Source organism: Nicotiana tomentosiformis, chromosome 12, assembly GCF_000390325.3.
Source record: "Nicotiana tomentosiformis chromosome 12, ASM39032v3, whole genome shotgun sequence".
Taxonomy (NCBI): Eukaryota; Viridiplantae; Streptophyta; class Magnoliopsida; order Solanales; family Solanaceae; genus Nicotiana; species Nicotiana tomentosiformis.
Window position 1 is genome coordinate 119,354,967 of NC_090823.1, and position 20,628 is coordinate 119,375,594.

Here is a 20,628-nt window from a genome sequence, read left to right on the forward strand (position 1 = left end):
CTTGGAAAATGTGTTAAAGTCGGTTATTTCGTCACTTATTTTATTAGTAAATTTCATTTGAATTTTATTTACGTAAAGTGACTTACCTAACGGGTTAGGTTATGTGCCATCACGACTAGTTGGATTTTGGGTCGTGACTCGTGACAGAAAATGTAAATGTTAAGAAAGGAACCTTGCACCAGTGAGCATGTGATGGTTGGGTCCCTCCACCCTTAAATAATCTTTGAATATAAAATGAAAGAAAACAATCAATTTGTGACAAGAAATTGACAAGTTGAACCTGCTTGGGTGAATTATAGCCGGGAGGTGGAGGAAAATATTCAATTGGCATGTCAATAGAAGGTTCTGATTTTCTGATATAACTGCTTGACACATTCTTAATATGGTATGATATTGTGCACTTTGGGCCAAGCCCGTACGATTTTTTTCAAAATGTCTCATACTAACAAGAGATCCCTTCAACTTATATACATGCTCTCAATCTTTTCAGCTACCAATATGAGACTTTGTTTCCACACCCAATAAACTCCTCCTCGAACTAAGTTTCACATGGCCTACTACCACGATCCACATGTCTCCCACTCGAACCAAATCTACGTGGCCATACATGGATCCACAAGTCAATTTTCGAGATTTACTTTGTGCCACCCAGATTGTTTGAGTATTATGGCAACTTAAGCCAACAACTACCTTCTTCTTGTATGTGCATCTCCAAACTCGTAAAGATAAGCAAACTGAGCCCTACAATATCACTTATCCATCACCATACTCGTCCTGCCAAACCTGAGTTTTGATACTGGGGCTAAAAGAATCCTAAGATACTCTTAACATGGTATGATATTGTCCGCTTTGAACCAAGCCTGCACGGTTTTTTCCACAAGGCCTTGTACCATTAAATGATCCCTACAACTTATATGTAGGCTCCTAATCTTTTCAACTACTAATACGGGACTTTGCTCGCACACCCAACAGTTCTTTATATCTCAAAAGGATTGGAACCTTCCCAAATTTTTTATTTGGAGCACTTTATTTTGTTTTTTTATCTCACTGGAATGTGTTCTTCTCATTTGATTTAGGAGTCGTTTAGATATGATTTACCAACTCCTGTTGTACATGTTGATGTCATTGTGTACGGATAAAATCGGGAATAAAAATTATCCTCGATTTACCGATAAAGAAACAAGAAGACAGCGGGGCCCGATATGATCTCGAGTAATGTCGAGGGCATCCACACCTCAGAGCCCGGAGAGGACAAATAGTGCGCTCGATAGCGGACACGATCGAGCATCGGGTCCAAGCAGAGTGAAGGGCCGAGACTAGGGGAGAAGACTGTTAGATACGATAAGCGGGGGAGCGTAATATCCGCCCTAAACCAGATGTCACAGCGCAAATCTCACCTGATTTCAACTGCAGATCAACGTTTACTGGACGGAGAAGATTTTTTTTACCTTATTTAGACTTGTACTAGGGTTGGAACTCCCCTACTATATAAAGTGAGGAACCTTTTTATTTTTTCACACACTGTTAGTACGCATATCAAAGCAATAAAGTTAATTTTTGTCCTTTAGCTATTGTTCTAAGTGTTCTTCAGCTGTTTGTTTATCAAGTTATAACCGAGCTCCTTCGGAGGGCTAAATCGGAACCAAATCCCAGACGTCCAAAGCGAAGCTGAACTTGTTCATCCACTACATTTGATTTGATCGCTCTGATTTTTTTAATTTAATTATTTGTTGTTCATAGCTCATTCGTGTTAAATTAAATCACATATTATTTAACCACGTATAAATTTAATTGTTACTCATTCTAAGGGTAAACAATGATGCCAAACCTTTCACCATAGTACAAAATATATATATATATGTATGTATTTACACACACAGTAGTGTATATTTGTTAGGATGGATATAATGTTATGGAGAGTTAGGTTAAATCGTCAATGTATGATTACCATCAATTAATTAGAAGCAAATGGCACTATATTGAGTTATTATAGAACGGAGAGAACTTCCACACCATAATAATAACTACTCTAAGAAAAAGTCCCCCTAACCAGATTCCATGTTCGAATGTGCCCACTAATCATCGAAATCTTAGGGAAAGACAGAAATAGTTGACCACCATAGTACTATTTCCATTTGCAAATATGACCTAAAGATAAAACATAATTAAGGTCATCGTTAGGTAGTGACAAATGTGAAACGACAAGGCGATAATGGCCGTCCAACTCATCCCTCAATCTTGTGTTGTTTGATCAAATCAAATAGAATGTAACTTGGGAGAAAAATATAACTTATATACCCTAGCAATTAAAAAAAAATGCACATTATATTTTTTAAACTGGTTATACTATGTTATTGAATAAGTCTATTGTAAGTTACCTGTTGTTATAGCTAGGTCATATACATTGACCATTGTCAAGAGCAAAAGTTAAGTTCTAATCATAATTCATTGCTTTGAATTATTAGTTAAAAATTCTTCCCATATTACCCTTTCATTCGCGCCAAAACCGTTCAACTCCAGCCTGAACATCGAGGGCATCATGGTACAATCATAGACTTGCTGTTATATATCCGGCAGATCAATGTAGGAATTGGACATGGCAGCTGAGGCTGTAATTGTAATACTTTATGCTGATAAAGAGATACTCTGCTGATATTCTTTCATCCCTCTTTCACTTTCTTTTTTCCCATGAATTAGTGTATATTTGTACCAGAAACTATGTCAAACTCGAAATATATATATGATGCACCTTTCAAACCGTAGAACTACCTTTGCATTAACATAGTATTGTGCATTTAATTCATCGTATAAGATTAATATTGCTCTATACTGAAACAACTGGATTCATTTGCAGGTCTATTCTTGACGTGATTTGAGTCGCATTTTTGTATCGTAGACCAGCTTCTGGTTTCAATATCATAAACTCCTAGGTGTTCCAAGAAATAAACAATGTTTGATGCATTGTTAAAAAGCAAGTTCTACACCAAATGGTAAGTATATCGGATGTTAATTCTGCAACAAAATTAAGTTTCAAAGAAACATGATATGCATTACTCGTTTTTGTTTGTGTGTGTGTGTGTGTTGGTTTTGTCTGGTGCAGCAAGTCTGTGATCAAACTGACAAAGACTCGAATCGAGATGATCAGAAAAAAGAGAGAAGCTATGCTTAAATACTTGAAGAATGATATGGTTGACCTTCTTAAATCTGGATTGGATGTCAACGCTTACAACCGGGTGATGTTCTTTTCTTATTAATGTGTTTGACATTCTTATCTTGAAATATTTTGTGCTGTTTCAATAGATGCTTACATAGTTCAAGCTGAAAGCAATAGTTTCAGTTGAAACCAAGTACCTGTCTTAGATTTGCCTCTAGTTACATCTGTTTTCTATTTATTTTTAGTTTCTAATTTGGTGGTTGTTTGCAAAGATGTTCCGTGTTCAAACTTATTGTCAGAGTAGTTTGAAAGCAACGAACCCTCAATAATAATAACCCTATTAGAGGATCTTTAAGACCAAAATTCAGATTTCTGAATTCTTTTTCTGTTTGATGATAATGCAGACTGTAGAATTTCCTAGGCCTTAATATTGTTATTTGTTTCATGCTAGTGCCATTTCTAGAATTTTTAAGCCTTAGACAAAGTCAATATGTATTTTCTCCCTCTTCCCCAAAAGGTTGGAGATTGATTCTGACATAATGTTTCTGGTTGTTAACGCAACAGGCTGAAGGCCTTATGTTTGAGCTCAATATCTCGATCTGTTATGATATGTTGGAGCATAATTCTCTGCATATTTCGAGTCACCTCGCTATAATGAGTAAACAGAGGTACGTGCACTAGTTTTTGGGCCAGAGGTACGTGTAATATGTGTATATAACATGTATATTATATATATTGATGTATATTATAAGTATATTTATACTTAATATACAAAACATATACATTTTCCGGTTATTATTTTTTAGAGCGGCTCAAAAATTTAATTATCCCTTAAATTTTCATTTAGTTGGTCTCCAGTAGTATGTTAGGCCCGAATTATTAATATTGCAGTTGCATATAGTGGAAGTCATGTTAATATGCTGCTTCCTCTTTTCCCCACTTGTTAATATTGCATTTGCATATAATGGAAATCATGTCATATCAATATGTTCTACCTCTTCTCCCTCACTTGTTAATTGTTTCTGGGTAATTCTTGTTTTTAGGGTGTGCCCTGAGGATTGCAGAGAAGCCGCGTCGACGTTGATGTTTGCAGCAGCAAGATTTTCTGACCTTCCAGAATTACGTGGACTGAGAGCTACATTCACTGAGAGATATGGAAATTCTCTCGAACTTTTTGTGAATAAAGAGGTAGTTACTTAAGGTCTTCTGAAGGGGAGCCTTGGCGTAACTGGTAAAGTTGTTGTCACGTGATTAGGAGGTCACGGGTTCAAGCCGTAGAAACAGCCTCTTGCAGAAATGCAGTGTAAGACTGCGTACAATAGACCCTTGTGGTCCGGCCCTAATTTCCCGGACCCCGCGCATAGCGGGAGCTTAGTGCACCGGGCGACCCTTTTTACTTAATGTCTTCAGCAACGTACATAATAGTACTCACACATAAACTTTCACATGGAGCTCTTTCTTCCTTTATTTAAAATATTCATATTCATATTCATTTTCATTTCTTGACAGTTTGTTGAAAAGCTAAAGTCACAACCACCAACAAAGGAGATGAAGCTTCAATTGATGCGAGATATAGCAGTAGAATCTGGTATAAAATGGAACTCAAGGGATTTGGAGCAGAAGCTATATAAACAACTGATGTCTGAACAAGTAAGTTTTCTATAGAACGATCGCAGAAGATGTATCCTAAAATTGTCGTTGGCTACACATTGAAGATATGTTTCCACCCTAATCAGACTTCTTTTGCAACTTATTTCTATCTTTCACAGGGCAGGCCCAAGAGTCACAATGATGAAGAGCATAAATTGCACAAGAAAATGGATGAATCAGCTCGGAGCAAAGAACACGAAGACAGTAAACTTAATCATGAGAATGTGAGACAACATACAACTTCTAAAGCGAAAAGGGAGCATCATTCATCTTATGGCAGAAAGGAAGTCCCTGGTGATGTACATAGTTTGCCTAAGGGAAGGGACAGTGACAAACAAAAAAGAGATAATTTAAGTCGCGCATCCAACAGAAATTTGGATGACATACCTCCAATCAAAGATGGCAGAAAATGGAAACAAAATGAACCAGATATCAGTAGCTGTGTATCTAAAGAAGAATCTGATGACAAGAAGCCATTCTATTATAGGTCATTTCAGCCTAATTACACCAAGTCAAGAGCATGCATTACAAACAGCAGTTCAGATGTATCTCCTACTTGTTCCACTGAGGAGGCACAGAAACATACAGAAATGACTCAGATGAAGGTTCAGTTGTCCAAAGAAGAAGGTACATGTGTAAATGATACAATCAAAAAGCCAAAACCAAAATCAGTTAGGAGGACACGTCTGCAGCCGATGCATGGTTCTGAGGAGGACTCAGATAGATTGAAAGGCGAGGAGAGAGGAAAGAGCCGTACTAGTGGAGTGAAAGATAACGGAAAACATGGCATAAGAATCACAAAAGGTGATCATCACGATCAACGGGATGAAGAGGAAAAGATGATGGACAGGCTTTTGTTACACTATACTCGGAAACAGCTTCAGAATGAAATTCAGAAACCAAAATCAGTTGTTAAGTTACCTAAACTAGCTGAAGTTGACGCTGGTGAAGTTTCAAGGCAGAGATTTCCAAATGGTCCATCAGGCCGAGCAGCAATTACTCCCATTGAATTGAAACAGGCAAGTTCAGTAGCACTCAGAGTCAGAGAAGGGCACACACAGGCAAATTCCTTTGAGCATGATATGTTGAGTCCAAATGGGCATATCCATCCCAAGCTACCGGAGTATGATGACTTTATCACTCGACTCAGGCGAATATAGTGTTGAATCGGCGATTCAATTTAAATCCTGAATCCGTCTCTAACTCAACTGGCAGCTAGCTCTAACAAGGAAGTTTAAAGAATAAATTTGAAGTCAATTAGATGTATCATTATGCCATTCTTCATATTACTAATGGCTTTCTCATCATATTCTCTGTCAACAAGTTAGGACTGTAATCAGGAAGTAGTATAGAAAATGCTTACCTTATCATTTATTTGTAAATGGGAAATTAGTTCTAGAACTTGACTACAAGTTCTTAACATGAGTAAGAGAGATGAGTATTCAACTGTAGTCATAAGGAGATTAACTGAATTCGAACGTGGAACAGGTAAGTTACTACTTTTTCTCAGGGGCGGACCTAGGTTCGACCGAAACCAGTAACTTTAATCTTAACTCTATATTTGTATTATATGTACAACAATTAAATTTAAAACTCAGTTACTAATTTTCCTAAAATTTGAAATCCATGAAGTTCAAATCTTGGCACCGCCTCTGCTTTTACTAGATTACAATTTAATGCTTATCAAATGATTTATATGTAATTAATTACCTAATAAATAACCTGATTATGTAAATACTTTTTGATATTATCAGTGCATAGACCTCAAAATCTAACCTTTTAACACTCAGCTATTCTATTGGGTGCACAAATAGTCATTCTAAGGGATGCTATTCAGAGATTATTCAGCTGAAATTTTAAACTGAAAATCTTAATTTCAGGACAATTCATGATATTTTTGTCATGAAAAACTGAAATTCAGGACGCACCGGCTAATTCCTAAGTAACCGCCCTTTATAGTGGCTACCTGGTGTTATTTCTACGATATTATTGGTTCAATTTCTGCCAATGTGCTGTTAATGGACCCCGTGTACAAAAGGCCAATCAAAATCAACAGTTGAAGAAAGCCCATTTAATCAGTTTAGGACCCATATTCAACCAGCCCGAGTTTGGGTGCACATAGATATCTATATTTAGTATAATGAAGAAGCAAATTTGGACAGAGAAAGTATATACCGTCACCTCACGCATACAACTTAAACTCAAAAGGAAATACATTACACTGTAGATATACATCTTTTTCGCCTATATAAGTTTGTCCGCTCCTATGTTTCCCCATGCATTTGCACAATCTAAAAATCTCAACAACCACAAAAACTCAGAGTCTCAATTCACCTTTCAGATCACAAATTAACACCCTGTTTTGTCCACTCAGTACTCTCATGGATGACTTAGACAATGGAATTAGCGTCTGCTGTAGGCGGAGCTACTCCGGCAGAGAGTACAAACGTTTCGCATCGTATAAATTGCCGGCCGTTAACAGATCGAACAAAGCACCGGCCATCTGGAGATTGCTGTGGAGAAAGATGAAGAAAGAGAGGAAGAAAATTTTTGAACACTCCAAGTCCAAATCAATGCGGTTTACTTATGATCCACATTCTTATTCTCAGAATTTCGATCAAGGTTCAGCCATTTTGGCTGACGCTCAGGAACTTTCTCGATCATTTTCCGCTCGTTTTGCTGTTCCTTCTAGAATCTTCCCCAAGAATGAATTAATTGTTTGATGGAGAATCAAGAGAACTCTAGAAACTGGAGAAGCATCAATCTTTGTGTAATTCTAGTTGTCATTTTTATTTCTTCTGTAAATATATTGTACTCTAATTTGGTGTTAATTATGACAAAATTAATTTAGATATTATGTTTGGCGTTCTACTGCAAACTCTTCTATTACTTCTTACGCGGCAGCAGTTTATTCTAATGTTGTTGGTAAATAGGCAACTTTTTTGGGGCGGGTTTAGGAATTTTAGAATATGGATGCCCTACTAATAAAAAACGGTAAAAAAATGTAAATGGAAATTGATCATAAATAGTGAGTGATTCAATGCTCATTAAGTGTATCATTTAATCTTTTTGGAGCATGCCAACAGATTATATTAGACAATTCTAGAAAATATGTACATAAAATATTTAGACAAAATGATCATGGGTTCACGTGCACCGTTGATGAAGCATTAAATCCGCCCTTGTTTGCACTGTCATTGTAAGGGACTTTTACACCATTAAGTCATCTTTACCTATTGCACCCATTAACTTATCTTATTTTTAAGATTACAAATCTCACCAATATACATTCGTTGGATGATCTAATAATGTAATTTTCTGTACACGGAAAGTGTATAATACTGTACACTGAAAGTGTATAGTTATAACTTAAACTAAGTCATTTGAATTTTCTTATAATGACTTTTAATTTTAACTTGTTAAGAATTTTCTTATGATCTTATCCATGTTGTCCATGAAAGTTCTAACAATTAACTTCTGTTATCACAAGTAAAGTTAGATGCTTTATGGATATATAGATCTTCTTTTTCTTCTTTTTGAACTTTATTTTTCTTTTGATCAGCTATATATGCTTTACAGGTTATTCCGTCCCCTTATCTTGACTTCTTTTTCTCATTCGATGTTGAAGTAACCCAATAAAGGCAATAAGAATATTTCATTGAGTTCCTTTTTTGCTGTTGAATAGATGACAAAGCTTAGCACACAATCGAGAAATGTTTTCAGTGAATCTTTTTCCCATGTGGAAAAAATGACGGCTGACCAAAATGCAGGGGCGGATGTAGCATTCAACGGGCGGATTTAATTGGATTCATAACTTTTAAGACGGAACATAATTTTATGCGTAACAATTAATAAAATTACAAAATAGTAAATATGAACTCCTAACTTTACAAGTATAATGAGTTTAATGATAAGAACTTTAAATATTGAATCCATACAAGTTTAAATTATTGATCCGACTCTGCGAAAATGCCGCACAAATCCATAAATGATCCACTAAGTTTCTTTTTGCTATCGTCAAAGGACACCATTAGCAAGACAGAGCTATCCTTGGTGAAACTTGAATATCATTTACCGAAAAATTATATATTGTACATATATATTATTTTTTATGTATATATATTAAATGTTGAACACATTTAATAAAATTTTCTGGCTCTAACCCTTGACCTTATGCAAACGAAGAACTCTTGCCTAAATTTAAGTTTAAACAAGATTAGGTGATGGAATTACTCATTTGAGGGTCACAAGTCAATAGTGAAGGCCGTTAAATTTTTACATTATATTATATCATGAGAGGCTAGCTAGCTATGGTTGTATTTTGTATTATTAGTGTAAAGCCAAATTAATATATAAATTATGCAGGCCGAATAGGCTAAAAATAAATTCTGCATTTCTGCTTAGATGCACCAGCATCTATATTGACTATCCTGGATTTCATGGTATTGGTATTGGTATTCCTTTAGTTTTAAGATAGATTTGTAGGAGCTCTATTCAGAATATAGATAGTTGTTTTTAAAAGTTTCACCCTTGACATCATATTTTTCATCATTTTTATGAGAGTACGATTTTGTCTTTCAGCTATATCATTCTATTCAGGAACACCTTGCATGGTGTATTGTATTATTATCCCATATTCTTGTAAAAATAAAGCAAAAGGTCTCATACATTGATTAATTAGACTCATTATATTTTCTATAGTACTCACCACCGTCGTCAGCAGAAGCGGATTCAGGATCTGATGGCTATGGGTGGTGGTGTATTTAATATATAAACTTACTCCTAGTCAAGGAGGCTGTATTAGGGTGTGCATCTAGTCGATTCGCATTATTTTGAATTAATTATGTTCACTGCACAATATTATTTTGGTGCATAAAAAAACACGTGACAATCAAACTGAAAATGTTTGATTCTTGATTTGAAATTAAAAAAATAACATCAACTAAGTAAAAAACGAAAACTGATATCAAAAGCATATTCAAATAAATATTTTGAGATCTAGAAAAAAATATAAGTAAATATACTTTTATAATAAATAATTATACATGGAGTTAAAATACAAAAATGGAAACAAGAGAAACTAAAGGTGTCAAAGGGGTGGGCCGGGTCGGTCCGGGTTGACTAAAAAGTGACCGGTCGGTCATCAATTCGGACCGATTACCGATTTTTTCAAACAGGGTTTAACGGGTCCGGGCCCATCCGGTGAAATATTGAACCGGAACGGTTACGGGCCTAAGGGGCCGGGTTTATTTTTTATTTTTTGTATTTTGTATAACTATCGTAATTTATATTAATATAAAGTAAGAATATAAAACAAAAAAATAATCTTATAAAAAGAGTGTTAGAATAAAGGATGCAAAGGCTTTAAAATTCTTATATTTGAACATTTCATTAAGAATTTAAGATAATAGAATACAATGAAGATGGAAAAAAATTGCACTTATAATTTGCAAGTTCTTTTTTTATTTCAAACTTGCAAACTAAAGTTTACATTTAACAACAACTAAATTAACGAAAAAAGAGTAAATTCAAAGTTTAATTATTAAATATAAAATTATAAATCCAGAACTTCAAAGGTTTTGCATTGCCTTAGTAAGTTCTTCATAATCAATATGAACTTCTTGGCCTTCTTCTGGAGTTTTAACTTCAAAGGCTTTCATAGTTTCATTTCAAATTTTTATTGCATAACAATACTTTAAATTAATCAAACAAACTAAAACATTAAGCATAAATACGTCTAATAATTTTAAAATAACACAAATTATTTCAAATCAACTTAAAATCTTAAATACGAATTCCTGGAGAACGCTCAAGACAACTCTTCAGATACCTCCTTAAACAGCCTGTGCCTTTCCACTTTCGACGAAGATTTAAAACTCGACCACAGTTCTTGCATTTTACTTTGTGAACTTCTTTATTTTCTTCTACCACCTCAAAGTGTTCCCAAACATATGAGCGTACTCTAGAAGCACGGGGCATGATTTAACTTGAATTGAAAATTTGAGTTTGAGAAATGAGAGATGAGTGAAGAAATGAAGAAGAGGGGGTGTATTTATAATTTTTCAAAGGGCTAAATTAGTAATTACTAAAAGTGTTATTTTTTAAAATAATTGCCCAAAAAAGGGCTATTCTTACAATGGGCAATAGTCAAATTGGAAGCTAACTGTTACCAACAGTCAAATGAATTTTAAAAAAATAATCAGAAAATAGCCGTTGAACCGGTCCGGCCCGGCCTGGTTAACCGGCTCAACAATGATTTTTCTTGATCGGGTTTGACCGATCCGGTTAACCGGTAATGAAAATGTAAACATCCCAACCCCCAAACCCAGCCCTATCCGACCCCCACCACCGATCCGGGTTAATGCCGTTCTGGGATGGTCCGGAACCGGGTCAACCCGACCCGTTAAACACCCTTAAGAGAAACTAAGAAAAAGAAAATATGGAAAGAGGGAACAACGGCAAAGAGGAAAAATAAAATTTAAACTTGCACAAATGTGAGTAGAGTGCGTATCGGTCATGGGCCTTGAGCCAGGCGTTGGGCAATTTGACCATGGCATCGACAATCACTTTGTGATTTAGGGTGTCATTCTTTATTTATTTATCTTTTCGGAACGTTTTTACATGCAATACAAGTACATACACGAAGTTCTACCGAACGACTGAGTGGCGTACCACTCCCTCTTATCAACATAGATCCACCCCTGGTCGTCAGACCTCACTATCTAATACGCCTTCCTAAGTTATTTTTCAACTTTAGTCTTATAAATTTAAAACTTATCAAGTGCTTCAGATTTCTCTTTTAAAAGGTATATATAACAATATCTTGAAAAGTTATCAATAAAAGTAATAAAGTATTTATGATTGGTCAAAGTAGGTGCATAAGGTTCACTAACACGAGTATAAATAATTTTCAAGAATTCAGAGCTCCTAGTGGAACCCTCTCCCTTAACCTTGGTCATTTTGCCTTTAACACAATCCACAGAAAATTTAAAATCTTTTGCATCAAGAACAAATAAAATATTTTTTCTTTACCAATTGCTTAATTTTTCTTAAAAAATATGACCAAGACAACTATGTCATAACGAGTAAGACGTTTTACTCATAGCAGGCTTTTTGTGAAAAATAGTTTCAATATTACAGAAAAAATTTCATTCAACACATTTAAGCGATATAAACTATCACTTAAAAATAACATCAGTAACAACATGTGAATCGCAAAAAAGTTTAATAAAATCAAGATGTAGCTTAAACGAATAACCAAGCTTGCCGAAAAGTGAAACAGAGACTAACTTTCGTCTCATAAACGGTACAAAATAGTATTTTTCTAAATAAATACTAGAATTATTTTGGAAAGACAAAATAGCAGTCCCTATAAACTCTACTTTCGCTTTTAGTCTATTGCCCCTCAACAACATTTATTTCAGCCTCTTTTGGTTCTATCTGCTTGCCAGGTGCTGCAAGTCATTGGTTACATGAATAATTATACTATTATCCAATTACGAAAAATTTAAAGGAACATCCACTAAATTAGTTTCAAAGCAGACAAAAGCCAAAAAAATTACTTGGTTTCTTTTTCAGAGGACAATCAACTTTCTTGTGACCTACTTATTTGCTATCCTAACACTTGATTTCTTTCTTAATCACAACTCGAGGATTAATAGAATTATGAGATTGATCTTGGCTACCACTAGGCTTATTAACATGACCACTATAATCACTGGATAATGAGACTGACCATGTTTCCTTTTATGGAATTTAGGTCCACCTTCTTTTATAAGAGGGATAATCAGCTGATCTAGACGAACTAACAAGGTTCACTATGCCCTCACCTTTATCCTTTCGGGTCCTGCCTTCCTCTACCACAAATAATGATAAGCTCATTAACACTCCACTTATCCTTTTGCGCATTACAGGTTGTCTTAAGCTGGCCAAACTACCCAGGAAAGGACCCCAGAAATTGATAAACAAGAAAATTATCAGTAATGGTTACACCTAATTATTGGCTTAGTAGCAATGCTAATCAATTTCATAATGTGATCGCGGAACACTACATACAAGGCCATACCTTATGATGGATAGGAAATTAATCAAGCTACCTATCTCAGCTTTATCAAATTCTAGGAATTTCTATCCAATGGCCTCGAAAAATCTTTTACATTTTTATTAGCCTTGATTGCACCTTTTATGCGATCAGAAATGGATCTCTTTATGCTCATAAGGCTCAATTTGTTATCCTTCATCTATTTCTCATATTTAGCTTTTTCATCAAGAGTGCTAGTAGTTGTAGGTTCAGGATGCAAATTTCAGGTCCATTAGGCCTAACATTATTTCAACATCTTATTTTCACTTATTGTAGTTGCTACTAGTAAGAGATTCAATTGAATTCAATTAAGTAGTCATGTTGTTAGCAACTACATAAGCAAGCAACACTAAAGTTAGAGAAAATCATTAACATGAATATATAAATCAAAAAGTCAAAGACATCTATTGCACCCTTCCTTTTGGTAGACGATGTAATTGTCTCCCCTTTAATAATCAAGGAGTTCAAAATATTCATTGTATCCTCACTTTTAGGCAAGAGATTCAAAATCTCTCCCCCATGTTATACAAAGTATTTATTTTGTTTTTTGGACAAGGCATACATCATGTGTCCTTATTTGTATTTTTTTCACAAAAGAAGGTTTAGAAGCCCAGTTTTAGATCCACGAACACAACAGAACCTGTGAACTAACCCTCAAGGCCCAATACCTACTTAGTCCAGAGTGCACACATCAGTTGTAGAAGAGTTAACACCTCTAGATACATCTAGGACCACTAGAAACCACCCTTCAGTCAAAAAAAGGAAGAATATTTTTAGTAAATTATAAAATCGAAAATTCTACACAAACCCCAACTCTCTTGTTCCTCTTTATTGCTCTCCCTTAAACCCCTTTTATTTTATATCAGTATCCTCCGCTTTGGCTCACAAAAAATTCAATCGTACACACACGAAGTGCGTGGAACATAGATTCCAGAAGATTTTATTCTTCGTATTCAAGGTATTGTTTGAATCAGGAAACTCCGTTTTTCTCTATAACAATTTGCAGATCTATGATTTTTGTTTTTTCTACTTTTAGGAATTTGTTACCATCGATTGCTTGATTGTTCGTTGGCTTCAGATTTTTAGCTAGGGATGTAATATTATTGGTTAGATTTGACAATGTTCGCTTGTGATTCGCATGCTGCATAAAGTTTTTGCTAGGAGTTAACTAAATTTGTTGTCTGGTGATGCATACTGTTGTATAGCTTCATGAAGGCGTTATGATTGGTACAAAATTGTGTCTTTGTCCTTCTAATTCCTGCATTGCTGGTTGCTATTGCGAACTCTTTAATCTATAATTTAGAAAATTAGAAAAGAACAAATGGTAATACCTATCTGCCTAATTCTTGGTGGGCATAGTTACCCGATATGTGCAATGCTAGTGGGAGATAGCAGGTACTGGTGGAATACTCGAGGTGCGGTCAAGTCGGTTTGGAGACCAGCGTTAAAATAATAAAGAACAAATTATAACGAAATGAAGTAACATAGTTAAGTTTATTATCAAAGGTGCAAGATTGAAAAAGGGGGGATAGCAAATTCCTTAGGCTAGATAAAGTGGTGATTGTAATTTACTAGGTAGCCATTAGCCAGTCTCTGATTATTCCTCTATTCAATTAGTTCTTAACATTGAAGATTCCTTTCAGGGAAAAATGGAGCAGGCTAAGGTCTGCTTTAGATCAGTGCCTGACAAGTTTGTATAAGGCGTTCTAGAGAGTACCTTCTTTATAAAGGCTGAGTTTTGGGCGTGTTTTGTGTATTCCTTGATAGTAGATTCAAAAATCCTTGTTCTTGTTGGTTCTTTACCAATTGAGTCCCGGCTTGTTGGCATGTGGGCAAGCTCATTCATGCAGGAAAGTTTCCTTGGCAGGAAAATTAGTTAAAAATCATACTTGAACTTTGGATTCTGGGCAAATTAGGGGGAAAAAACGTTCATGATCTTTGAGTCCATGTTACTTTAGTCTGTTGATGTTTTGGGTTGCGCCAGCCAACTTATATTGCTCTCTTCAGTATATCGATTATTAACACATAGTGTAATTGCATTCCACGAAACCCAGCCATGAATGATCAACTTTCTTAGCTTTTCAATGAAAAAGTAATCAGTTTTTTCATGTTGATTTGAGAGCTATCATTTAAAATGCATAACTTCTTTCTGTGTAGATTTGTGTATGGTTCATGCTGGTGTTTTAGTTGATTTTATCTTGTCTTTTGATGTTGTCCAGGTACTTTGGTTTATTGTTGGATATTGAGTGATTGCAGCCAGCAAAGATGAGCGTGGTTGGTTTTGACTTTGGGAATGAGAGTGGTGTTGTTGCAGTTGCAAGGCAGAGAGGTATTGATGTCGTACTTAATGACGAATCAAAAAGGGAAACGCCAGCTATAGTCTGCTTTGGAGAGAAGCAACGGTTTCTCGGGACTGCTGGTGCAGCGTCAAGTATGATGAACCCAAAAAACACCATTTCACAGATAAAGAGGTTAATTGGGAGGCAATTTTCTGATCCCGAGCTGCAAAGAGATCTTAAGGCACTGCCCTTTTCAGTAACTGAAGGACCTGACGGATATCCTCTCATCCATGCACGATATTTAGGGGAAATGAGAACTTTTACACCTACCCAGGTTCTTGGAATGGTGTTTTCGGATCTGAAAACTATAGCAGAGAAGAATCTCAATGCAGCAGTAGTTGATTGTTGCATCGGAATTCCGATTTATTTCACTGATCTTCAGAGAAGAGCTGTAATGGATGCAGCCACCATAGCTGGCTTGCACCCTTTGCATCTAATTCATGAGACAACAGCTACTGCATTGGCATATGGTATTTACAAGACAGATTTACCTGAAAATGACCCACTAAATGTTGCTTTTATTGACGTTGGACATGCAAGCTTGCAAGTTTGTATTGCTGGCTTCAAGAAAGGCCAGTTGAAGATACTGGCTCATTCATTTGACAGAAATCTTGGTGGGAGGGATTTTGATGAAGCTCTTTTCCAACATTTTGCCGCAAAGTTCAAGGAAGAATACAAAATCGATGTTTTCCATAATGCTAGGGCATGCATTAGACTTCGAGCTGCTTGTGAAAAGTTGAAAAAGGTCCTCAGCGCAAACCCTGAGGCACCTTTGAATATAGAGTGTTTAATGGATGAGAAGGATGTCAGAGGATTTATCAAGAGGGAGGAGTTTGAGCAAATCAGCATACCTATACTGGAGAGAGTGAAGAAACCACTAGAGAAAGCTCTTGCTGAAGCTGGGCTCACTACTGAGAACATTCATGCAGTTGAGGTTGTTGGGTCAAGCTCTCGAGTGCCTGCGATTATGAGGATTTTGACAGAGTTCTTCGGTAAGGAACCAAGGCGCACCATGAATGCAAGTGAATGTGTGGCCAAAGGATGTGCATTGCAATGTGCTATTCTCAGTCCTACCTTTAAAGTGCGAGAATTCCAGGTAATGTGGTTAGCCTTGCATTCTCTTGATTGATGTGTTTTCCATGGTCATATTGGACTCAGGGCTTTCAACTTCTTAATGTGTTGCAATTTCGTCGATAATCCTTATTATTTAAGTAGACACATTTAATATGTGAAGAAAAATATTGGTTTGATCTTTTCTTCATTTTATTTTGTTGTCTGAGTGCGACCTAATTTTTGCTTGGCTTGAAACAAGCATGAAAGTGAGGTAATTAGTGACGAATTACAAATAAAAAAGATAATAAATGACACAGTGGGAGGTAGAAGATATTGTTTTCTTGAAGGATGAAAGAAATGCACGATTTATCATAGAATGACCAAGATTTTTATTGAAGCAAATGTCAATTGTGATACTAATAACCTTTGATAAACGATTATGTTACTACTTGCACATCTGGCTCCAAGCAGAATAAATTGTGCTGATTTATAAGCGTAATAAATGTACTAATAGTTGTAGTTGGCTGATTGAAGGTTAATGAGAGCTTCCCTTTCCCAATTGCATTGTCGTGGAAGGGACCTGCTCCAGATGCACAAAATGGAGCTTTGGAGAATCATCAGAGCACAATTGTTTTCCCCAAAGGGAATCCGATACCCAGTGTGAAAGCTCTTACTTTCTACAGATCTGGCACGTTTACAATAGATGTACAGTATGCTGATGTCAGTGAGCTTCAGGCGCCAGCAAAGATCAGTACTTACACGGTATTTCATAGTTTCACTCACTAATTAGATCCTGTGTTTTCATCTATTAAAATAAATAGAAAATGGATCCTCTGGTTTCAGGTGAGTCCTTGGCTCACTTCGGTTTTCTTTGATCTCCTTGACAGATCGGACCATTCCAATCTGCAAAGGGTGAAAGGGCCAAACTAAAAGTTAAAGTACGCCTAAACCTGCATGGTATTGTCTCGGTTGATTCTGCCACTGTAAGTCCAGAAATTTGTGGTTTCTCTTCGTTTTTCCTTTTTATGTTGCAATTATTTAGTGAATGGAGAGACTATCATCTAATCTTATGGTTTTGGTCTGTAATTTAGCTTTTGGAAGAAGAGGAGGTGGAAGTCCCAGTTGTGAAAGAGGCAGTTAAGGAACCTGCCAAAATGGAAACAGATGAAGCTTCTGGTGATGCTGCTGCTCCAACTACATCGGAATCTGATGTAAATATGCAAGATGCTAAAGGAGCTGGGGATGCTTCAGGGGCTGAGAATGGTGTTCCAGAATTTGGAGACAGACCTGTCAAGATGGAAACAGATGCTAAGGTGACACGGCACTCTTTCATCTCTTCTCATTGCTGCTTGAGCTAGTTTATATTTCCTATCAGTCATATTTGGTTGTTTTTTATCAAACTATGCATCTATTCAAATCGTCGGTATTTGATTTACGCATTTACCATTGGGAACGCATGGATGGGCTGGTGTTTACCTATATTTTAATTCTTGAAATGCATCAGTATAGTGCCTTTTTCACTTAATTAATGTTGGATAACTTATATTCTTCTTCTACTTCAGTGTATTAGCTCAAAGATGTCAGTAAAGCTTAGCATTTATGTTTTCATTTTCTTGCAGGTTGAAGTCCCTAAGAAAAAGGTCAAAAAGACATCTATACCGGTGACTGAGATTGTTTACGGAGCAATGGCAGCTGCTGACGTTCAGAAGGCTGTTGAGAAAGAATTTGAAATGGCTCTTCAGGACCGTGTTATGGAAGAGACAAAGGACAAGAAGAATGCTGTTGAGGCCTATGTTTATGACATGAGGAATAAGGTATTTGATGGCCTTATGGTAGTTGTATGAAAACATGTGATATGTTACTGAATACTGACTGGTCTCCCTTCTTAATATATCCAGCTTTCAGATAAATATCAAGAGTTTGTAATTGATTCTGAAAGAGAACAATTTATTGCTAAACTTCAAGAAGTGGAAGATTGGTTGTATGAAGATGGAGAGGATGAAACTAAGGGTGTTTATATTGCCAAACTTGAGGAGCTTAAAAAGGTTGGTGTTTCTTGAATATCCTATTTCCCTTGTCCTTTTGGAATGTATGGAGCTGATTTAGTGTGGCGAATCTGCAGCAAGGTGACCCGATTGAGCAACGGTACAAGGAATACACGGAGAGGGGTTCTGTGTTTGATCAATTTGTTTATTGCATAAATAGTTACAGAGAGGCGGCAGTGTCAAATGATCCTAAGTTTGATCACATTGATTTAGCGGAGAAGCAGAAGGTGTGCACATATCTGCTTAATATTGCTATTTGCCTTTTCTTTTCTTTTCTTTCGTCATATGCTCGCCCCTCTTCTTCCTGAAAATCTGATTTGATGTTTATGTTTCGCTTGCACTTCCTAGGTTCTGAACGAGTGTGTCGAAGCTGAGGCTTGGTTTAGAGAGAAAAAGCAGCAGCAGGATGTTCTTCCGAAATATGCCAACCCTGTTCTTCTGTCGGCTGATGTTAGGAAGAAAGCAGAGTCACTTGATAGGTACTGTTGACTACTGAATTTATTTTGCTATCAGTTTAAAAATATAAATATTTGCGCTAATTGTACTGCAAAGGCTTGGTTGGCTAGTTGCTATATCTGTTTTGTCTGCGTAAGGCCGGCCTTCTTTCCTTTTTCTTCCTTTTCCTTGCTTTGCGCTGCTGATTTGTTATTTGATTTGTTATTTACAAGGTACTTTCTGTCTCTACAGGGTTTGTAGGCCTATAATGACAAAGCCTAAGCCGGTAAGGCCAGCAACTCCTGAAACACCATCATCTCAACCTCCTCAAGGAGGTGAGCAACAACCTCAGGGTGCAGAGAGTCCTAATTCAGGAAATGCAAATGCAACTGAGGGTGCCAGTGCTGGAAGTGAAGTACCACCTGCTACCGAGCCAATGGATACGGACAAATCTGAGACTGCCCCAAGTGCTTCATGAGTTAAGTTGATGGTTTGATCTTCAGATATTTTTTGAAGGCAAAGACTTGGTTCGATTTGTATTGTTTTGCATTTTAACCATATCTTTTTGAAGGGTCTATACCGATCAACATTTTGTCTTTAGATTGTTGTGATCAATTTCTTCCATTTATATGGCCTGTCTTGTTATATTATTGATACCGACTCTCTAAAATCCTGCTTTTCAGAGGATTTTAAAGAAATTCAATTGCTGTTGTTTTCTCCCACATCTCTTCACTAAGTGAGATTTTCTGAGTCATATGGCTCCTTGTAGCTAGAATATATTAGCACTTTACCCTTTATAAAGATAAAAACAAAAACTTTGTCAAATAGCTAACTTTTTTTTTCTACTGAAACCAATCAAATTTAAATAAACTATAAGTCATATACCATAATACAAATAATCGTAAATCAGAATACAAACCATGTCATTTTTCCTTGAACGAAGAAAGTAATGTTGTGTCATGAAATGTTAAAGAAAATTGGAAACTCAACTTTCATAAAAAAAATTTCATCTTCAACTCAATTATCTTGCGAGTGCCTACTTTAATTTTGCGAAGGAAGAACTAGAAAAATTTCATGACTTTGTATTTTTCAGTTTCAATTGTATACTTTCCATAAATAGACGGCCCGTTATTACCCTATCTTTTTTCTGCAATGTTGTCTCATTGGAAATGGCTTGGAGGAAGAATGAGCTTATACTTGCGCGTAGTATGATAATCAACTTGTACTCGTTCAGGAGATTGTGATTCTTCCTTTAGAGTATTGCCAAACCGAAAATATTAGGATTTATAGGGTGTGTTTGGTACGAAGAAAATGTTTTTCAATTTTTCCATGTTTGGTTGGTTTAAATATTTGGAAAACATTTTCCTTATGAACTCATTTTACTCAAAATGTTTTCCTTATCAAGGGAAAACATTTTCCAAAATTTCTTCTCAACCTTCCCCACCCTATTTCCCACCCTCACCACCCCACCCCACACCCCCACACCCACCCATCTAACCCCACCCCATGCTTACCAACCCCACCCCCTCTCTTAGAAAAAAAAATTTGCTTTTTTTTTTTTGTAATTTCAAATTTCTGTTTTTTAGTTTTTCTGCAACCCCCCCCCCCCCCCCCTCCACTTTGGCCAAACCCGCATAATTTTTTTTTATTTTTTTACTTTTTATTTTGTAATTTCAAATTTTTATTTTTTCATTTTTCTGCACCCATACCCCCTCCCCCGAATTTTTTTATTTTTATTTTATATATTTTCAATTTTAGTTTTTTCATCTTTCGGTTTATATGTTCGAAATTTTACAAGCTCCAAAGTTATGAGTTCGAAGGTTTATGTGTTTGGAAGTTTACGCGTACCAAACACCGGAAAATGAATAAGAT

The 20,628-nt window shown here is 36.1% G+C and overlaps 2 protein-coding genes across 2 annotated transcripts; both read left to right on the plus strand.

Moving 5' to 3' along the window:
• Window positions 1-2,625: 2,625 nt before the first annotated feature.
• Window positions 2,626-6,324, plus strand: LOC104115283 (uncharacterized). Its single transcript, XM_009625877.4, has 6 exons — window positions 2,626-2,990; window positions 3,101-3,233; window positions 3,719-3,822; window positions 4,198-4,342; window positions 4,664-4,804; window positions 4,924-6,324. The coding sequence occupies exons 1-6, from the start codon at window positions 2,950-2,952 to the stop codon at window positions 5,962-5,964; spliced, it is 1,605 nt and encodes a 534-aa protein (XP_009624172.1). The 5' UTR covers window positions 2,626-2,949; the 3' UTR covers window positions 5,965-6,324.
• Window positions 6,325-13,695: 7,371 nt separating this feature from the next.
• LOC104115276 (heat shock 70 kDa protein 15-like) lies at window positions 13,696-19,478 on the plus strand. Its single transcript, XM_009625868.4, has 10 exons — window positions 13,696-13,842; window positions 15,104-16,319; window positions 16,811-17,038; window positions 17,164-17,259; window positions 17,368-17,589; window positions 17,896-18,090; window positions 18,175-18,321; window positions 18,399-18,548; window positions 18,670-18,800; window positions 19,009-19,478. Exons 2-10 carry the CDS (start codon window positions 15,150-15,152, stop codon window positions 19,232-19,234), a joined length of 2,565 nt encoding a protein of 854 aa, XP_009624163.1. The 5' UTR covers window positions 13,696-13,842; window positions 15,104-15,149; the 3' UTR covers window positions 19,235-19,478.
• Window positions 19,479-20,628: the final 1,150 nt, after the last annotated feature.